This window comes from Periophthalmus magnuspinnatus, chromosome 1 (assembly GCF_009829125.3).
Source record: "Periophthalmus magnuspinnatus isolate fPerMag1 chromosome 1, fPerMag1.2.pri, whole genome shotgun sequence".
Taxonomy (NCBI): domain Eukaryota; kingdom Metazoa; phylum Chordata; class Actinopteri; order Gobiiformes; family Gobiidae; genus Periophthalmus; species Periophthalmus magnuspinnatus.
Window position 1 is genome coordinate 22764592 of NC_047126.1, and position 20929 is coordinate 22785520.

The following is a 20929-nucleotide window of genomic DNA, read 5'->3' on the forward strand; positions in this document are numbered from 1 at the left end:
ACTGCCACATGAACAAATGTAGGACTCTAATTCACAAAGGATATCACCGCAGTGCTTTTGTTTACAAAGTAGCATGCTAACGTGTGTAAGTGGTGTGTGTTGGTGATTCTTTACTTGTGCATTGGGACTTTTTGTAATTGACAAACAAATCCAGAACTTTTAAAAGAGGTATAGCATTAGTCATGGTATAGTGCGGCCGTGGTAAAAGTAAGATAAGCGTCACCGTTATGCTAAAAGTGTCTCCTTAGCAGTTAACACAGAGCGGATGTAATACGTGTTAAAGATACTTTTCTAAATTATATTGGAATTATACCCAACTACAGTGATTTTAGTAAAATTTAAAAAAGCTCCTTAAATAAATATTCCAGTGAAAAGATAGGCTGTACTATAATTAAATTATATAATGAACTTATTAATTGGATAATACGGTATTGAAAAATAAAAACAATGAAATAATTCGATTTAGAACTGTAATAGAACCCCTGTAAAAATAATGTCTGGTATTGGTACTTGGTATTGACAAATGCTCAAAATGAAGCACTGGTACTCATATTTGTACTGGAAAATGTGGCATCGTTGTATCCCTACAATACAGGTCAGAAGGCTGTGGTTCTTCTGATTGGGTCCACAATGAGACCCAGAAGAGGGGACCCTCATCTGGGTTCTCTTTGCTATATCTCCTCCCTCTAGGGACACTTCACTCTTCTTTTCCTCCCAACCTTCACCTGTGGCCCTTCCCAACCATCTAGAAAGACTAATCAAATCAGGAAATGAGATGGCTTCCCTCACACCTAATATAGCTTGATCAAGAGTTCTGGCATAATCTATGCTGAACTCTTCCCCGTACAAAACCATGCCCAGCAAGAGCTTAAATTCTTTTGTCCTACCAGCTATCCCCCCCTCATCTTTCACCCAAACTCCCCCCTGCTCTGTCTCCTCAGCCTTCATCTGGTCCTTCACCCAAACTCCCTCCTGCTCGACCTCCCCTGCCTTCCCCAGAGCTGTTATCACCAAGAGCTAGGACACACAGGGCCTCATCATACGCACAAGATGTCATGATAAAGGTAATATCAAGCTGAGGCCCTGTGATGGAGCTATACCTGCAGTTTCATCAAAAGGTTAACAGAAGGACAGTTTGTCCAATCAGAAAGATTTAGTTCATATTCCCTGTAAAATGATAACATCCAGTCCTACTGAAACTAATCTGAAACTTGCTGTGCTCAATGTCAGATCTTTATTATGACCTGCTCATTGCACAGAGTAAATATTTCAAATGTCAATGTGGTGGATGCTGCTCTGTCTGATCATTTCTGTGTCTTTTAGTGACTTGTTATTCCCAAACCAGCGGCTGGTCCTGCAATTGTTCAAAGAAGACACATAAATGATAACATAGGTGCCCTGTTCATGGAAATGAATGACTTTGAAAATGCCTCATGTTCTAATGTTGACGATTTGTTGAACTCTGTGACTTCAAGTGTTTTGAATGTTTTGGACACCATTGCCTCGATGAGGATTAAAATGGTTAAAAATAAGCAGAAAGCGCCATAGAGGAATGATGACTCGTTTAGAGGAGAGAAAAGGGAGTGCAAAAGGGCAGAGCGGGAATGGCGCAAGTCAAAACTTCACTTTCAACAGTAAACAAATTAACAAACCCTCCAGCTCTGCAGCCGTTAAAACCATTTTCCACATTTAAATACAAAGAGTTTGCAGTATTCTTTAATGACAAGGTCATTAATCCCATCAATTCCACAGCACAAATAACACTCCTGCACCCACCTAGACACTTAGACTGGTGACGATCTCTTGGACAGTTTTGACAGTTACAGGTGCAAAGCAAGTCAGCTGTAAGTTCATCTACATGCTGCCTCGATGTGTTACCCACTAGATTTCTAAAATCTGTGCTCAACAGAAGTCATGGGACGATATTAAAATTTACACTCACGATTATTGTGGCCAAAATAATTGTGATTAATGATATTATCACGATAATTATTTACCTGTTGACGTTCTGACAGCCCAGGCCTACTTTACAGCAATGTACATATACATCTGCGTCACCCAAACAAACAATCTACACATCAAATGAAAGCTACAGTACTCATCTTTCTGAATATGCAACCCATTTTCACCTGCAATCACCACAGTGCTGACAGGAAAGCCGTTTTTATAGAAAAGTCAAAAAAGTGGAGTTGGACTTCACTGAACTCTGAGGGCTCTGGTTCTGTCAAACATCAACATATTCCCACAAAGTTGGTCTCAATTGTTCCGTACAGGTCCAGCGAATATAATGCAGTCAAGAAATTATGTCCACAAAATAATTTAGATTCTCCATGTCCAATCTGCTGCAGGAAAGTATTCCAAATGTGAAATCTGCTCCGTCACTTTTTTGCATTTCTTTTGCATAATAAACAGGCATAATAATCTTCTGACAGTGCCAACTTTCTTCATCAGTGCTAAACACACATGTTAGCTTCAGACTGACACCAATGTTGCCCAATAAGGTGGGGGTTGTGGGTTACTGCATTACATTACACACATTTAGTGACATTTGCCCCTTACAGCCAATGACCAGCGGAACACGACGATGTATGGCATGCCACGCTTTTCTGTAAACGACGTACCTGGCTGAAAATGTGTACTTCTCAGTGTAGCCGCCATCTTGCTGAAATGGGACAGTCCTTGTCATGCCAGAAGTGACGCAAGTGCCCGTCGACAGCACTGTGAACGATGCATTTAAAGCACTGTGGTGAATTGGGACATGGCCGAAGCCGAGTGGATGCAGAAATCTGTGCATAATGGCGCATTCTACGCACTGTTGTTTTGCGTTTTAAACATGATGAAACGGACAAAACAAAGGAAATACACAATCGAGGACACTGTGGATGTTTGTACAAGTTAAACTAGAGTCATCTCAGACACATCTCGGTTCATGGCAAAGAGTGAAGTTCCCACAGTGGACTCAGGAGTAGAGGACATTATGTTTTGATGGATTGGATGCTGTTCTCGATTGGTAAGCATGGTTTATTCTGCTATTGACTTAATTGTAGGTAAAATATATTGTGTATGATCGTTAGCTTTGCTTCTGTGCACATAGTCTGCATTTGAACCATGTGCTCTGGCACATTTGTGTTGTTTTATTCTACAGGTTGCATTATTGTGGGTAAAAATATAAGATGTGCACACATCAGCATCTCATCTGGGCGCACGGGTGAGGCGCGCACTGGCACGTTCCTGTGGAGAGTTACGGATTAGACTTTTTTTTACTGTTGATATCTGGCAGAATATAGTTCAGACAAAGATAAGCACAGATGCTAACAAGTGTCATTGCTATGGCAGAGTCCCCCCTTATGGGCAAACAACAGAACTAACATCTAAACATTGTATTGACACTACAAACATGAGGCAGTGTGGTGCTGAAAAGGCGATTATAATTGTGCGCGATGATCATGATTATTAAAAAATGCCACGAACGATTAATTGCGGACCTTTTTTATCGCAATTAGCGATATTATCGTATATCGTCCCATCCCTACTCAACAGTTTGCTATCACCACTCACTTGCATAGTTAACATGTCACTTCAATCTGGAATGTTCACTAGAGTTTTGACTGCAGTTATCAAGCCTCTCCTAAAGAAGAGCAGTCTTGATGCCACAGTATTTAACAATTACCAACCCATCTCAAATCTGCCGTTTTTAAGCAAAGTCCTTGAAAAAGTTGTTAATTTGGAGAAAGTTAATAAGCTATTGGTAAGCAACTCCTTTGTGCTGTGGTGGGGCCTAAAACCTGACTCAAAAACATCAATTTGACTTTGAGACACTGTAAAGGCCCCACACTGGAGACTTTTTGTGTTTTCAAGTGTATACTCTGCACGCTGTTTCTTCAGCTCTTCTGTTTTACTGTTACAATGATATACTGCGCTGTGTTTGGACACATGCAGAGCAATGTAAAAACATGAGTGCTGTTTGGGCCATTTGTTTGTGCAAAGTGCAGTGGTGACGCGTGACCTGTGCTGCTGATAAATCAGTGCAATGTATTTATTGGCTCATTGAGACTGGCATTTAAAGTCAAGGAACCAAAATTTGGTAGCAAACAAACAGCATTTTTTTGGTACTAGTATTCACCGAACCCAGCCCTAATAATGTGTCCACAACTATGCAGATGACAATCAGATCTATGCCTCACTGGCAGCAGGTGAATATGAACCAGTGGATTCACTCTGGATGCAGTTGGATGCAGTGGCAGTGTGTGGATACAAAACAACTTTCTCCAGCTGAGCTCAGACAAGACCAAAGTCATCGTCCCACAGAAACAAAGAAGAAGTGACAGTCTCTCTCTAAAACCTTCAAATCAAGCTAGAAATCTAGGGGTGATAATGGACTCAGACTTGAACTTAACAGCCACATCAAATCAATAACATCTGCAGCTTTTTATCATCTAAAAACATTGCAAAAATCAGACTTATCCATGCATTTGTCTCCCGTAGGTTAGGCTACTGAAACGGCCTGGAAGTACAAGCACATATCAGGAAGTACGAGCACATAACTCCTGTGCTCAGGTCTCTGCACTGACTTCCTGTGGCTCAGACTTTAAAGCAGCTCTGCTTGTGAACAAGTCTCTGGCCTAGCACCAAAGTACATCTCCCACATGTTAGTGCCACATGAACCATCTCGCACTGTAAGGACTTTAGGGACCAGCCTCCTGCTGGTGCCCAGAGTCAGGTCTAAATATTTTAATTTGTTTGTATAGTGACTCTAATGTCTTTCTTATTCTGTAAATCTTTGAATTACTTTGTGTACAAATTGTGCGATACAAATAAACTTGCCTTGCCTTACAGCTTAACCACAAAGTATGAACGAGTATGGTCTGCACAATTTTAATGCTTGGTTTTGTTTGTTGCTGTAAAAGAAAAATAACTGCTCATGTTTTGATAATTGTTGATTATTGTAGCTGCTTAGCACAATGATGGGAATCTTGGGGGTTTGACATTCCTTTAACTTTTCTTTGAAACTAGAATGTTGATTTACAGGTTGACTTTCTCACTTTAGTTTTTGCATTAATAGCTGCTTCTCACTCTTCACTATGTCAGGCCAACAGGCACTGAAGCGTACTTTATGATACAAACTTATCTTGTGACCCTGGTCATCTGAAACTTGATGTACCCTTCCTAGATAAAAAACAAAACAAAACTGTTTATTTAACAAAATTAAAACTAAATGCATTTTAGATATGTTTCCATTCATATTGAAAGAATCATGTCAATGTCTGAGAGAAATATTCAATTCAATTTATTTTGGTATAGCCCAACATCAAAACAGCAGTCACTTCCCAGGGCTTCATTTTACTCAACACCACTCACTCCTAAGACACAACACCAGGAAATAGGGTACGTGTCACTAAGAGACACGGCTCATTAGCTGAGAGAAGCCAGGCGGCACATTTTCTTTTGGTTTGAGAGCAGTTAAGGATGGACAGATCAGCAGGAAATGGACCTGTGTGTGTGGAGCTAATACACTACAGGAAGTAATTTAAAGTTCATATGACAGGTTAGACTACTCATTTAAATAAAACATAGTTAACAAATGGAGGAGGACTATCGGTCGGCCTCGAAGAAATTCTGGCAAACCATCCAACGCCTCAGGAGAGGGAAGCAGTGCTTCACCAACACTGTTTAGAGGGCAGGCGTAGAACTGCTGACCTCAACTGGGGATGTACTTGGGTGGTGGAAAGAATACTTTGAGGATCTCCTCAATCCCACTGTCACGTCTTCCGAGGAGGAAGCAGAGTTTGAGAACTCAAGGGTGGACTCAACCATCACCCTGGCTGAAGTCACTGAGGTGGTTGGTAAGCTCCTTGTTGGCAAGGAGCTTAGATTTAAGATGAGTAGCTTAAATCTCTGGATGTTGTGGGGCTGTCTTGGCTGACACGCCTTTGCAACATCGCGTGGCGGTCGGGGACAGTACCTGTGGAATGGCACACCGGGGTGGTGGTCCCTCTGTATAAGAAGGGGGACCGGAGGGTTTGTTCCAATTACAGGGGAATCACACTCCTCAGCCTTCCCGGTAAGGTCTATTCCAGGGTACTGGAGAGGAGAATCCGACCGATAGTCGAACCTCGGATTCAGGAGGAGCAGTGTGGTTTTCGTCCTGGTCGTGGAACACTGGACCAGCTCTATACTCTCCATCGGGTCCTTGAGGGTTCATGGGAGTTTGTCCAACCAGTCCACATGTGCTTTGTGGATCTGGAGAAGGCATTCGACCGTGTCCCTCGTGGTATCCTTTGGGGGGTGCTCTGGGAGTATGAGGTCCGGGGCCCTTTGCTAAGGGCTGTCCGGTCCCTGTATGACCGGAGCAAGAGCTGTGTTTACATTGCCGGCAGTAAGTCAGACCTGTTCCCAGTGGATGTTGGACTCTGCCAGGGCTGCCCTTTGTCACCCGTTCTGTTCATTATAATTATGGACAGAGTTTCTAGGCGCAGCCAGGGGCCGGAGGGGGTCTGGTTTGGGAGCCACAGGATCTCATCTCTGCTGTTTGCAGCAGAGATGAGATCTCTGTCTGCAGGTCCTGCTGCAAGACCTGCAGCAGGACCTGCAGCAGGACCTGCAGCAGGCACTGGGGCGGTTTGCAGCCGAGTGTGAAGCGGCTGGGATGAGAATCAGCTCCTCCAAATCCGAGGCCATGGTTCTCGACTGGAAAAAGGAGGTTTGCCCTCTCTGGGTGGATGGTGAGTCCCCACTTCAAGTGGAGGAGTTCAAGTATCTCGGGGTCTTGTTCACGAGTGAGGGAAGGATGGAGCGTGAGATTGACAGGTGGATCGGTGCAGCGTCTGCAGTGATGCAGTCGCTGTATTGGTCCGTTGTGGTAAAGAAGGAGCTGAGCCGGAAGGCAAAGCTCTCGATTTACCGGTCAATCTACGTTCCTACCCTCACCTATGGTCATGAGCTCTGGGTAATGACCGAAAGGACAAGATCGCGGATACAAGCGGCCAAAATGAGTTTCCTCCGCAGGGTGGCTGGGCGCTCCCTTAGAGATAGTGTGAGGAGCTCAGTCACACGGGAGGAGCTCAGAGTAGAGCCACTTCTCCTCCACGTCGAGTGGAGCCAGTTGAGGTGGCTCGGGCATCTATTTCGGATGCCTCCTGGACGCCTCCCTCGGGAGGTGTTCCGGGCACGTCCCACCGTGAGGAGGCCCCGGGGAAGACCCAGGACACGCTAGAGGGACTATGTCTCTCAGCTGGCCTGGGAACGCCTCGGGATTCTCCCGGAAGAACTGGAGGAAGTGTGTGTGGAGAGGGAAGTCTGGGCTTCCCTGCTGAAACTGCTGACTCCGCGACCCGGCCCGATAAAGCGGAAGAAAATGAATGGATGGATGGATAGTAAACAAAGTTTATAGTTTTACTTCCTGGTTGGACATGGGCAGCAGATGTGACATATGTAAAGCGAATTCCATAAGTGTTACCTAGCAACCATAATGACAACAAGGATCAAAACTTGTCTAAATAACACAATAAGTAACACGTAGAAATATTATGTTGTGGAATGCAGTACTACTTCCCGTATTTTTGTACTTTTAGTCTTAACTTTGTTTTTCCACAAACTGCCAATTAACTGTAAAACTATGATAAATATTTACCACAAGTATTATCCCATCAAAACAAAGTAATAATTAGGAAAACATGAAATCCTGTCACATGCACATTAAGGCACAGGCACATATTCAAATATTCAGCTGACAAGGCCTATTTTATTAATGGAAAAAAGGCTGACAATAAGTGACCACAGATTGTATATTTAACTTGTGGTGTGGTGATATTAGGTTGTGTGGGCTTGTGTTGCTATACTCACGTCGGAGGCAGGTCCCTTGTCGGCCCCCGGACATGAGAAGGTGACGTATTCATGACAGCGCTTGTGGACCACAAAACAGCACACTGCAAAGAGGAGAGACAGGAGAAGAAAGGAGCGTCAGACCAGTCACGAAGATGAAACAACATGGCACCACCTGGGCCTTTCAACCTAAATTCTGTCTGTCTACCTATATTTAGGTTTTGTGTGTCTGTGTTTTTTGTGTGCTGTACCTGATTTTCCTTTAAAATTAACTACTTTTTTCACATTTTTTATGGTCTGCAGTGGTCCAAAGTAATTCCTCACTTACCTTATGCATTCCAAGCATTATAATTATTCACTATGATGAGTCTGAAACAGCTTTTCACAAGTCTCAGAAACCAGAGTGGAGTTTGTTGTTACGATTACTGTGACTGCAGTGCAACTAGCATGCTAACCCCATACTTCCTACTTCTCAGACAGTAAAACGCTTAATAATTAGATGCAGACAGGCATCTTATTGTTCAGCTCTTGTTTTCTAATTTTACAAGCACTTTCATGTAGAGTGCATATGTTGGTTTGGTTCTAATATGAACATGCATTTGGTTAAATACAGTTTGGAGTTTTGGACAGAGTCTGTTGCTGAAGGAGACCGTTTGCCCTGCGTTGTTGGAGTTGGCTGTACAGTCGACGTGCGTCCTTGATGATGCTTTTGAAGTCTGTGCATTGCTAAAGCTCAACGCAGGAGCGCATCTTGTAGATGCATGTATTGGCTTCAGCGGCAGGTGCTGCTTTGACTTGAGTCAGAATGAACGAACATATAAACAAATAAAATGGGCTTTATATGGTTTAAAATTGAGTTATATGGTCAGTTGCATTGTATTTTAGCATTTGCGCCTATATTTTCACTTATTGTATGCATTCCAGTAAGGTTTTGGCCTTATGTGGACCCTGGTCCCAATGTCAGTTTTTGTTCTGGCAACATCAAATATAAAAGTGAAAACATTTTTCACATTTCTTTACAAATACAAGCTTTGCTTGAACTCTGGTGCAGGTGTAGTCTTGTCTTGTAGCCTTTTGGGTCAGACAGTTTTTAACAGCTTTTGCCACACCCCATTTTTAGTCGACATCATGAGAAGCATTTTGTTCCTTCCATGTAAATGAATGCCTTACGACACAGTTCAACAGATCTGTCTGTCCTCATAAACTTCCTATTTACAATATCCTGCAGTAACAGCTGCACATCGCCACTGTTCCCTGGCTGCGCGCGTGCGCAATTGTGCACTGCTGACACAGTCTCCGCGCACAGAAAATCTGTGCTGCGCACAAAAAAATCTAACCGGAATTGAAAATAATAAACACACAACAATTCATTCTGCGAGTCCATGAGTGTGACCGTGTGACGAGCTGCTCCAGCCAATTATGTGATTCACATACGTGTTTGCGCAGCTTATCCACGTCATTGACAGGCTCCTCATGCGCCGCTACCAGAGTTTTAGCCGATGTGGCCGATGTGGAGTGAAAACTCGCTAAAGTGTTTAACCCCTTAACATTCCGACGGCCCGCCCTCGGGCGCACTGTTACGCACTATTTTGTAGCAGTTTTGCATTTTAAACATGACGAAACGGACAAAACAAAGGAAGTACGCGACCGAGGACACTGTGGATGTTTGTACAAGTTAAACTAGAGGCATCTCGGACCCGGAGCGGTTCGTGAAACCGAGTGAAGATCTCATGATGGACTCAGGAGTAGAGGACCTGATGTGCTGATGGACTGGATGCTGTTCCTGATCGGTAAGCGTGGTTTATTCTGCTATTGACTTAATTGTGGGTCAAATATATCATGCGTATCATGTACAGTGTATTTTTAGTTTCCAGTGTGTGTTTGTTTACATTTTGAAGTGTGTGTGTGTGTGTGTTTGTTCACTGTTTGCAGTGTGTGGTTTGTAAATATACATTTATTTTGACCCATACCACTTGTTTTGACTATATTTTATATCCAAATACACATTATATATTGTGTTTTGATATGATATGTAAATGTACAGTAATAGAGCAGCTGTGCAGATACAGATTCCTCTCAGTGTGTATTGGTCATTGACTGTCACTAGTTTATGAGATGTAAAAATCAAGCAAAAGCTTCACACAATGGCTTTTACTCATAATACAAGTCAGAGCTTTATCATAAAAATGTTAAGTGTGTTTTCAACATTGGAGTTTACAGTTGTCTTGGTTTGGTTGGAAGCTCATGTTTTGCCATAGTTAAAATTAAATATTTATACTTCCAATAGCATTAACATACTACACAGGTCATGAGCAAGATTTTTGTCATTTTCATTGTATAAGTGGCTAAAGCACTTAATTAAAAGTCTTATAACAGAAATGTAAATGCGGTAATTTGATTCTTTTAATAAACCATTTAACTTGGATGGATGTGATGCAGCATGACCACAGTGCGCACGTCTGATGTCGCTCACACTGGTCAATGGGACAGCTCAGGGAGTTTGTGTGTTTGCTCAGACTCGTGAAAAATTAGAGGGAACATTGCTCATCACTACATTTTTTTTGTGGTTTCTCAGGTGAAATTGGCAGTGGGCAATATGGCAAGATTATTTTCCATGTTTTAGAAAATTGTCATACATGTAAGTATGACAAGCACCGAAACTCTATTTCATAACATAATTTTTATAACATGACTGAATCTCAATTTTTATTAAAATTCAATTAATAGCCCTGCCCCAGTTAAATATATTTGCAGTGACAGTCTAAATATACAGTGTATAATGTATATGTGGTTTTGTTTCCTGACAGGATTAGAAAATGTAAACCTTAGTTACATAAGCACAGTATGCACGTGCAGATAGCATCATTCATTCAGTCACACTGCTATTCTTAATCACATTTCCATCAGATTTCCATGAGGCTCTGTGGCACTGCTGGCTCTGTGCTGCAGTCTCGCACACACTGTTTACATATTTGGGTGCAGTTATATGTGAGGGGAAGTGGATGGTACTAACAGATACCTGTAACTCCACTCACGCTAGTGCAATTTAACCTCTGTGAGAGAAAAGGAGCCACAGCCAACACATTCCACACACTTAAGTGTGTTTATTAGTACGAGCAGGTTAGAGGTGATGTTCTACTAGTACAGAAGTCAATAAAAAAGTGAGTGCAAAAGAAGGAAGAGGGAGGAGCAGAGAGGGAGAGAAGAGAGACAAACCATGAGATAGACGTGTGTGCATGTGTGTGTGGGCAGTGAGGGAGGGGCACAGCTGGGGCAGAGGCTCTGAGGGGGTGGCGCATTCATGCGTGTGTATGTGCTCACAAACTGAACTGCAGCATATACGAAGTGTATCTTCAGAAATCTGCTCTGTCACTCACTCACACATGCCTATACACGCACACACGTGCACACACACATGCACAAACACAGGCCCAGTGACCCAACGAGAAAGTCTCTGCTCTGTTGCCTAGCAACCAGGCTGAGCCCTACGGTGGAGTCTTCTCTGAGCACCCCATGCGCCTGACAGACAGCATTAGCAGCAAATCAGAGCAATTCACAAACATGGAGCCATCAGGAGAGCAGCAGGGCTATCAACAGGAGCTTCACACCAGTAGGAGAGGCCCACCAGGAGGAGCACATGGACCATCAGAGCATCAATCTTTCAACACCTGAGGGACGATCATGGACCATTAGCATAAATCACTTCTAATCTGTGGAACGCTCACATCATATGAACCATCATTACATCTGATCTGAAAGACAATCACATGAACTGTCACAGATCATCACATATGAGAACCATCACATGGACCGTCACAACACACATCATCACATTTGAGGGACCACCACATGGACTGTCAGGACATATGATTTGAGGGACGATCAAACTGTATCTTAGATCAATTATGTGAATCATCAGTAACCTGGCAATAGCCAGAATGATAATACCTCATTAATAAGGTTAAATCTGAAATATTGATCTATAGTGGCACATTTAAATTGGAGAGTATGGATTTTCAGACAATAGCAGCAACCAACTGATTATTAAAAGGTGCTGTATTAGATTTTGACTGTTATTAAGTGAACACCAGGCCCAGTCCATTTTGCATCTGTCCAAACGCATCATTTTTCCTAACACATTCCAAGCATCCTAATTATTTACCATGTTATAGGTATGTATCACAACACTGACACTTTTTACAGCACACAGTTTTTACATTTTGTATTATTGTAAATTTTCTCTTATACACACCTTTTCTTTCGTTCATGACACCCAAAGCGGTCTACAGTGCATAATTCATTCACTCCACACTCTGTGATGGTCAGATATTATAGTCACAGTTGCCCTGGGGCAAACCACACCCCTCCAACCACAACCAACACACAGCACATTTATACTAGGCATTAGGCGAAGTGTCTTGCATAAGGACAAAAAGCAGTTTCTACTAGAGCCACTGCTGTCACACAGAAGGACCTGGTATTCCCACACCTGGTGTCGCCATTGTAATCAAACAATCCAGGTGTGTTCATTTGAACATCTTGACAGCACCAACGATGGCCCTGGACACTCTCATATAACCATTTACATATACAATAGAACCCAGTGGGATTATTAAAATCCTCTAAATCTGAATATGCTAAACCAAAATAGCTTTGCCCATATTAGGCCGAGAGTCTGTAGACAGGCATTTACTGTATGGTCTGGTATTTGGCCTGGGCCTTTTTGATGAATAGTGATTTTTGATTACAAAAAAAAATATTATAATAAAATAAATACACAGTCATTGCAATTTAAAACAAAAAAGTAGTCAAATTTCTTCCTCCAAATTCTGACACGTGCTTTTACTGACAGAGGATTGTGAAGGCTTTAAGACCGCTCCATTAAGAAGACCCAAGCTGATCATTGGTGATAAGAAAATGTCTATCTTGAGTTAAATTAAATTCAACAGTCATATTGTGAAGGGATAGAATAGTTAACAGTGGATCTTTTTTGCACCTAGCCTTTCTACATCTTCAATAGAGGCCAATAATACCACTGATAAAATAACCATAAACCTTATTTCTTAGACACTCCTCTTTTCTAACACATTACTAGGTATTTAATGAGATTGATTGTAAATGGGCTAACATTTGCTATTCCATATTTAACATTTTTGTGAATTGGAGACATTTCTATTTGCTTTGGCTATTAGCATCTCTAATCCCACAGCAAAGATCTTAAAATAGCAAAGTAAAGCATCAGTGGGATAAATTGTGGTTCTGGCCAAATGCACATTAGAGTTACACGTCTGTCTGTGTACATTGTAGTATTGTTTGAAAACTCATTTTAGAGTCAAAGAATCAACGTTCAACGTCTTGAGGGGACTGTACCAGCCAGTTTGAGAGGTAACTTCTTCAGCTCTGGGTCTGTTTAAGCTAAGCAACCACATCCAGAGCAATGTTGCAAGAAAATAAAAATATGGTAACTAAATCTCAATTTTACAGAAACGTCCTGCCTTGTTGTCTATTTTACTTTAAAAAAAAAAAAAAAAAACAGATTTTATTAATGCTTTTTCTCATTAAAACCTATATTAGACACTTTAGTTTCTGTTCAGTTTTTATTTTGACAGTTGGCAAATGAAGCCATTTTTTGTTTCAATGTAACTTAAAGGGTCTATATTACAACATTTTCTCATTTATTTTATAATGTTGTTTCCTCATCAAAAACATACACAGAGTTGTGCTTTGTTTCATTCACACATGGTTTAACACATAAACCCTGTGTATTTAGGCTGAGTTATTCTCTCACACTCTGTTGCACCTTGTGATGTCATGTAGTACACAAGAAGTGATCCACTGTGTTCAACACACCAGTCGTCTAACATTTCTTCTCGTAAGGGCCGATAAGCATAACATTTTTTTCAGGAACCAGTTGCAGAGGGAGAGCTGTTAATGACAGCGCAAAATGTGTTAAAAAAAAAAAAAAAAATCTTAATTCTCAATTCTCATATTTGATGTTTATCAGGTCAACTTATTCTACATCTTCATAGCAAAACACATAAATATGGTGTTAGAATATTAAAGTAAAACTATAACATCTTATTCTGGATGGCTCACAGCCCGGTTTTGGTCCCCGGCCCAGTGGTTGGGGACCCCTACCATTCACTAGAATCATTTGGATAATTTCAGGTGTTAGGTTTTGTTTTGTTTTTTTCATGGAGACATTTGACTTCGAGCAGGGGTCAGTAGCATTAACATACAGACATAACATGACATAAAAGAATTTCAGCTCTGGAAATGTCAATCTCTACCTAACAAAAGGTAAAAGGTTAACTTGAAAACTACATGACATCACAAGCTGGAACAGAGCATTTTGAGCTTTGGAGATGTGGACAGACTACAGGATTACTCAAACATGTGTAAATGAAACAAAACACAACTCCAGATATGTTTTTGATGAGGCAAGAACATTATAACAAAGCTCACAAGAGTAAACTTTGCATAATATAGGACCTTTAAGTTGTTGTGCCAAAAACTATATCAATAGTATCTTTATCCCAACACAAAACAGTGATTGAATACCGCATCTTATTCTCAAACCTGACTGCGCCAAACTGAATATCTCAAGGCCTGAAAGTTGTAACTGGTAACTCAATTTAATCCAGAGTCACTCCTGCTGCACTGTCGCTAGAAATTATGTGTACAACCACAACGACAGTGTCACCAGCAAATCTTGTAATCAATATTGTTCACTGGCGAGACCGGCACTCACTGACAAAGATAGCATTTCATCCACTGATCAATCGATGCAAGGGATTGAATACCACTGCTGCTGTGGTGTAATCAATGGCACTGTCACTTAAAACAGTAACAATAAATAAATACCATTAGCTTTTCTCATTATATCCAACACATGTAAAACAGGGCTAGCATTAGGGTTGTCAAAAGTACACCCAGATAATTATTTCTAAAACTAGCAAAAGTAAATACTAATTTGTGGTATTGATACTGAAATATAGGACAAAACTGGATCTTTCTCAAATAGCTTTACAATGGTACAATGATCTAAATCTGAGGTAGTTTAAAAAGGGCTTGTACAGGATTTTAAACTATGTATTTGAGCAAAATTTGTCTTGCCCTAGTATACTGTATAAGCAGCTCTTGAGGTCAAAATAAGTCTGCTGTATACTGTCTGCATCTAATTATAAAGTGTTTTATTGTCCAATAATCAGGAAGTGTGTGGTTAGTGTGGTAGTTGTTGTTAGTTTCACCATGATGGCAGAACTCTGCTCTGGCCTCTGTTGTGAAAACCACGTATTAACTAATTCCAATGAATAATTAGGATATTCGGAATTGATAAGGTATGTGAGGAATAACTGTTTAAAATTCATTCGTTTTCTATTTTTCACATTTTAAGACAGTAAAAACAGGTACAGCGCCTTTAAAATCACATAATAACATTAAAGAAACTAATATAATTTTTATTGATAATTACAGCACTATTCAGTATCAAATCTTAGAATTAAAATTGTGTGCAATTTGCAGAGACACGTCTCTGCAACATCGCGTGGCGGTCGGGGACAGTACCTGTGGAATGGCAGACCGGGGTGGTGGTCCCTCTGTATAAGAAGGGGGACCGGAGGGTGTGTTCCAATTACAGGGGAATCACACTCCTCAGCCTTCCCGGTAAGGTCTATTCCAGGGTACTGGAGAGGAGAATCCGACCGATAGTCGAACCTCGGATCCAGGAGGAGCAGTGTGGTTTTCGTCCTGGTCGTGGAACACTGGACCAGCTCTATACTCTCCATCGGGTCCTCGAGGGCTCATGGGAGTATGCCCAACCAGTCCACATGTGTTTTGTGGATCTGGAGAAGGCATTCGACCGTGTCCCTCGTGGTGTCCTTTGGGGGGTGCTCTGGGAGTATGGGGTCCGGGGCTCTTTGCTAAGGACTGTCCGGTCCCTGTATGACCGGAGCAGGAGCTGTGTTCGCATTGCCGGCAGTAAGTCAGACCTGTTCCCAGTGCATGTTGGACTCCGCCAGGGCTGCCCTTTGTCACCGGTTATGTTCATTATATTTATGGACAGAATTTCTAGGCGCAGCCAGGGGCCGGAGGGGGCCTGGTTTGGGAACCACAGGATTTCATCTCTGCTGTTTGCAGATGATGTTGTCCTGATGGCTTCTTCAAGCCAGGACCTGCAGCAGGCACTGGGGCGGTTTGCAGCCAAGTGTGAAGCGGCTGGGATGAGAATCAGCTCCTCCAAATCCGAGGCCATGGTTCTCGACCGGAAAAAGGTGGTTTGCTCTCTCCGGGTGGGTGGTGAGTCTCTGCCCCAAGTGGAGGAGTTCAAGTATCTCGGGGTCTTGTTCACGAGTGAGGGAAGGATGGAGCGGGAGATTGACAGGCGGATCGGTGCAGCGTCTGCAGTGATGCGGTCGCTGTATCGGTCCGTTGTGGTAAAGAAGGAGCTGAGCCGGAAGGCGAAGCTCTCGATTTACCGGTCAATCTACGTTCCTACCCTCACCTATGGTCATGAGCTCTGGGTAATGACCGAAAGGACAAGATCGCGGATACAAGCGGCTGAAATGGGCTTCCTCCGCAGAGTGGCCGGGCGCACCCTTAGGGATAGGGTGAGGAGCTCGGTCACACGGGAGGAGCTCGGAGTAGAGCCGCTGCTCCTACACGTTGAGAGGAACCAGCTGAGGTGGCTCGGGCATCTGCTCAGGATGCCTCCTGGACGCCTCCCTAGGGAGGTGTTCTGGGCATGTCCCACCGGGAGGAGGCCCCGGGGAAGACCCAGGACACGCTGGAGGGACTATGTCTCTCGGCTGGCCTGGGAACGCCTTGGGGTCCCACCGGAGGAGCTGGAGGACGTGTCCGGGGTGAGGGAAGTCTGGGAGTCCCTGCTTAGACTGCTGCCCCCGCGACCCGGCCCCGGATGAGCGGGAGAAAATGGATGGATGGATGGATGCAATTTTAGAATTGTGACAACACAATCATCATAATATTTGTATTTATGGACAAATTTGGTAGAAATTCTGATTAAAAATACATGACAAATAACAAAGTATATTTCCAATGTGTTGTTGAGATCAAATATTTGTGAGTTGACAAGACAATAAGATTCTCTGTTCCAAGGAACAGAGCCAGTCTAACCACTGATCTCAGATTATAGAAACAGTTTACATAACAAGCGGCAGTTTTACACTGGGAGGAAGCCAGATTAAAACTCTTAATATATTGATCAACTTTCAACAACACACTGCCGTTGAGACTCTTTATATATATATATTTATATACATATAGATACACATACATTTCACATGTGTCTGGTACTTAAAACATGTCTTTAAATGTATTAGATGAGGTTTAATACATTCCTGTTTGATTGAGTCTGAATATTGTTATCGGGATTCTACAATAAATGTCACTGAAATATTAATTTTTATCACCCCTACTGTTGAGTTATACACGCTTTGTTAATCACGTTTTCAACATTCATTTCAAATGGTCAATGATCAGCTTGGGGCTTTTTAATGGAGAGGTCCACAGGCAATTCTCTGTCAGTAAAAACATGTGGTTTGGCGCAGACTGAAGACTTTAGAGGAAGAAGTTTGTGTTGATAGCAATTATTAAAAGTCTATATTGCTTCCATCCTTGAAATTAATACATTAATTAAAAGTTTGCTTTCTTATTAACAAGACAATCGGAAATATTGAAAATCAGAAAGTGGCTATTGCTCAAAATTAGGAAAATAATAATTAAAACACTTGGCAATAAAAGAAAAAAATATGCCCTCTGATATTATCAGGAAGAAAAATGCATTATTCTAATATTTTAGGCTGTTATTATTGATATAATTAGAGGAATTTCATGGCCCTGCTATTTAAACAATAGGGGTGTAAGAAAAACACCAGGCTTACACCACGTGTGATGTGAGGGAAATTTGATCCTGTGTGTAAACAGTGTGTTTGGTGCATCAGATCAAAAACGGACTGAGCACTTGTTTTAACGCACTTTTTTAAAAAAAATTAAATCACCAAATCAATACTTTCTGACTGAATTGTTTAAATTATGGATTCACTCATTCCAAACACTGAGTCCCATTATTGATTGATTTTTAGAGATTTACATCAGCTTTGACCCTCTGACCTGACACTTCATAGACCAACTGTAAATCAAGAAGTACCGCCACAGAAAGACTGAGAGCAGACATCACAGTATGAGCCTACACCTCAGGGCAACGGAAACTGTGTGCATGTGTACTGACATATTTACCACAGGTGTGTACACACACATACGCACGCGCACAACACACACAATACACACTCAATGCGCGCACACACACACACACACACACTCTACTAACCCTGCAACATTTCCTGTACAAATATTGTGAAGCCCTAAGCTCTGCACAGCCCATGAGCACTTGTGGTGCTCCACACACTGTTGTACTAATCAGGAGTTGAGACAGATCAGCCTGAGTAATAACTGTTATTTCTTCACACATATCGTAATATTGGTCACATGACTAGAAGAGAACTCCACTGTAAAGAAGAGAAGGAAGTGACACTGCAGCCTGTTGTACAGTAGGATGCACTTGTGAGTGGAGTCACTCCATTTTGTGCAAAGGTCCGTGTCTAGACACCCTCGCACCCACTGATGCTCAGCAGACACCCACAGACACACATCAACACCCACCCACTCATGCAAACCCACCATTTTATAATTCTAATCATTAGTGTGCGAGGCTGGAGAAACATAGTCCCAGTGCGTCTGTCTGAAGTAGCATGTCTCATGGCTAACAGCAGACAGCTCACCTTTCAGCAAACTCTTCTACTCTTACACTGCTTAGCCCACAGCCACCTCTCCAGCCTCTCTCTCCAGCCGCCTCTCCAGCCTCTCTCTGCAGCCTCTCTCTGCAGCCTCTCTCTGCAGCCTCTCTCTGCAGCCTCTCTCTGCAGCCTCTCTCTGCAGCCTCTCTCTGCAGCCTCTCTCTCCAGATTCTCTCTCCAGCCCAGTGGCAGTGTGGCACTACATTTAGTAGCTCTGCCAAGCACCTGCTTTAGCTTCAACAGCAACACACTGAGCAGAAAGCCAACAGGTCACAGTGAGAGAGCCTGCACTGGTGCAGTGGACAAGCACACACTTGCACACAGCCACATGGAGTGAAGGGATTTGTGAATGAGCCTTACCTTGGCACTGGAATCCCTGCTTCCCGAAGCCCCTGTGAACACAGAGCAGCACTGTTACTTTGAGGAATTCAGCAGAAAAAAACAGGCCACAGGCACAGGCAGAGGAGCACGAGTGTCCAGCTGATCTTCCACATAAACACACTCAGATTAGACAGCTGCAGCAGCGCGGGGGCCAGAGCGGTCTCCAGCGGCATTCCTTCACCAGTCTGTCAGCAGCCTCTGCCTGATGCGGTAAATGCCAGCATCAGCCTGCTCTGTGCCGGATCACCACGCATACAGGCCCCCGCGGTGCTGTCGCAATATGAAAAACACGAATGGCGTGTTGCAGTGTTTTTGCAGGGACATTGAATGAAAGACTGCGGTATGAGGGAGAGCAATGTGAGGGTAAAGAGGCCGAGCAAAGCCACAGCAGCAGCAAGTGATTCACCTGTGTCCCCCACACTCACCAGATGAAGTCCGTGCAGTGGCTGCAGAAGGTGGGCTGCTTGAAGAAGCGCGCGATGAACTTGTGGTTCTTGACCTCGTGGACGTTCTTCTGACGGAGGGCTCCCTGACGGGCGAAACCGCGCGCGCTCTCCGGTACCTCTCCGTCGCTGTTGGGGTCAGCCATCTTAACGAGGAAGCGTTTGGGACCAAAAACGGGGAAGCGAAAGTCCGGGGGAGCGTGAGCGGGAGCGTGGGAGAGCGGTTAGGTCCCTCCTCCCTCCTGTCCGCCGCTGGCCCCTCGCCGTGACCGCCTCGTTGGAGCTCGTGCTCAGCGGGTTTTGTCGCGATGCGTCCAGCTCGCGCCGCTGCGCTCGTGCTGCTTCCTGCGGGGCGCGCCCCGCCTGCTTCCCTTTTCACCAATGGGTACGTAGCAAATGCTATGGATCATACCTGGACGACCGAGGGATTACACAGACACCAATGGGAACGGGTTTTCAGATGATCAACTAGAGGAAGAGGGGTGAGCAAAAGCACAGGCACACACAGCTGTCAGGTATTCTGTCCCTCTCACGGCCATTCAGGACCCCCAAACCTGCCATGCGGGATTTGATGCGCTGCGTCCAGCTAGCGCAGGTTCTACTGCAGGTCCACGGGCCCTCTGAGGGACGCGAGAGGAACCCTTCAGACCCGAGCCTGTACCCCATCACCCGCCGTGGGCAAGTTCTTTTCAGTGTTTTATTTCCAAGTACTGGAGTGACAGCAGTATGATACACGTGTCCACAGTCACATAGGGTGCACTGCGCTCATTCACACAGGGTGCACCGCGCACATCCACACAGGGTGCACTGAACACATTCACACAGGGTGCACTGAACACATTCACACAGGGTGCACTGAACACATAAACACAGGGTGCACTGAACACATTCACACAGTGCACTGAACACATTCACACAGGGTGCACTGAACACATAAACACAGGGTGCACTGAACACATTCACACAGTGCACTGAACACATTCACACAGGGTGCACTGCACATATTCACACATAGTGCACTGAACACATTCACACAGGGGGCACTGCAAACATACAACAGAAAAGAATAAAAGATTAACAGTAGTTATCAGGCAACTGCTCCGCACTTCACAAGTTTACTTATGCAGTTTATCTGACGTTAATATAGCCTAGTAAATAAAAGCTAAACCCTAATCTCAATACAAGAGTGAAAAGAGCACGTAAAACCCCTAAAATAAAACATCACTAAACACTAGGCCAATCAGTACTTAACCAACACTAAAGGTCATAGAAGAGCAGCACGTGCCTTTTTGTACAGCACAAAAGATAAAACATGCAGAGACTGACTTATGTATTCTTTGTTATTACATTACATTATTTACCGAAATTGTAATTATGCGTTAAAAAATATTACAAACGTATATCTTAGGCAGAAGAATGTGGACCAACTGTAGGTTTAGGTCTGAAGACTCTGTGTTTTACCTCTGCAGT

At 43.2% G+C, this 20929-nt stretch overlaps 1 protein-coding gene across 2 annotated transcripts in view; it reads right to left on the reverse strand.

Moving 5' to 3' along the window:
- The window catches only part of LOC117370857 (protein kinase C beta type-like), a 49824-nt gene extending 29980 nt beyond the window's left edge, over nucleotides 1-19844 (reverse strand). The window contains exons 1-3 of one of the 2 annotated variants that reach the window (XM_033966410.2): nucleotides 19442-19814; nucleotides 18996-19027; nucleotides 7843-7925 (exon numbers count right to left, since the gene is read on the reverse strand). In XM_033966410.2, coding sequence (XP_033822301.1) covers nucleotides 7843-7925; nucleotides 18996-19027; nucleotides 19442-19605 — 279 coding nt within the window. In that variant the 5' untranslated portion in view covers nucleotides 19606-19814. Of the gene's footprint in view, nucleotides 1-7842; nucleotides 7926-18995; nucleotides 19028-19441 lie in introns of both variants that reach the window. The other variant, XM_033966403.2, reaches the window with a different exon arrangement.
- Between the last annotated feature and the right edge of the window lie 1085 nt (nucleotides 19845-20929).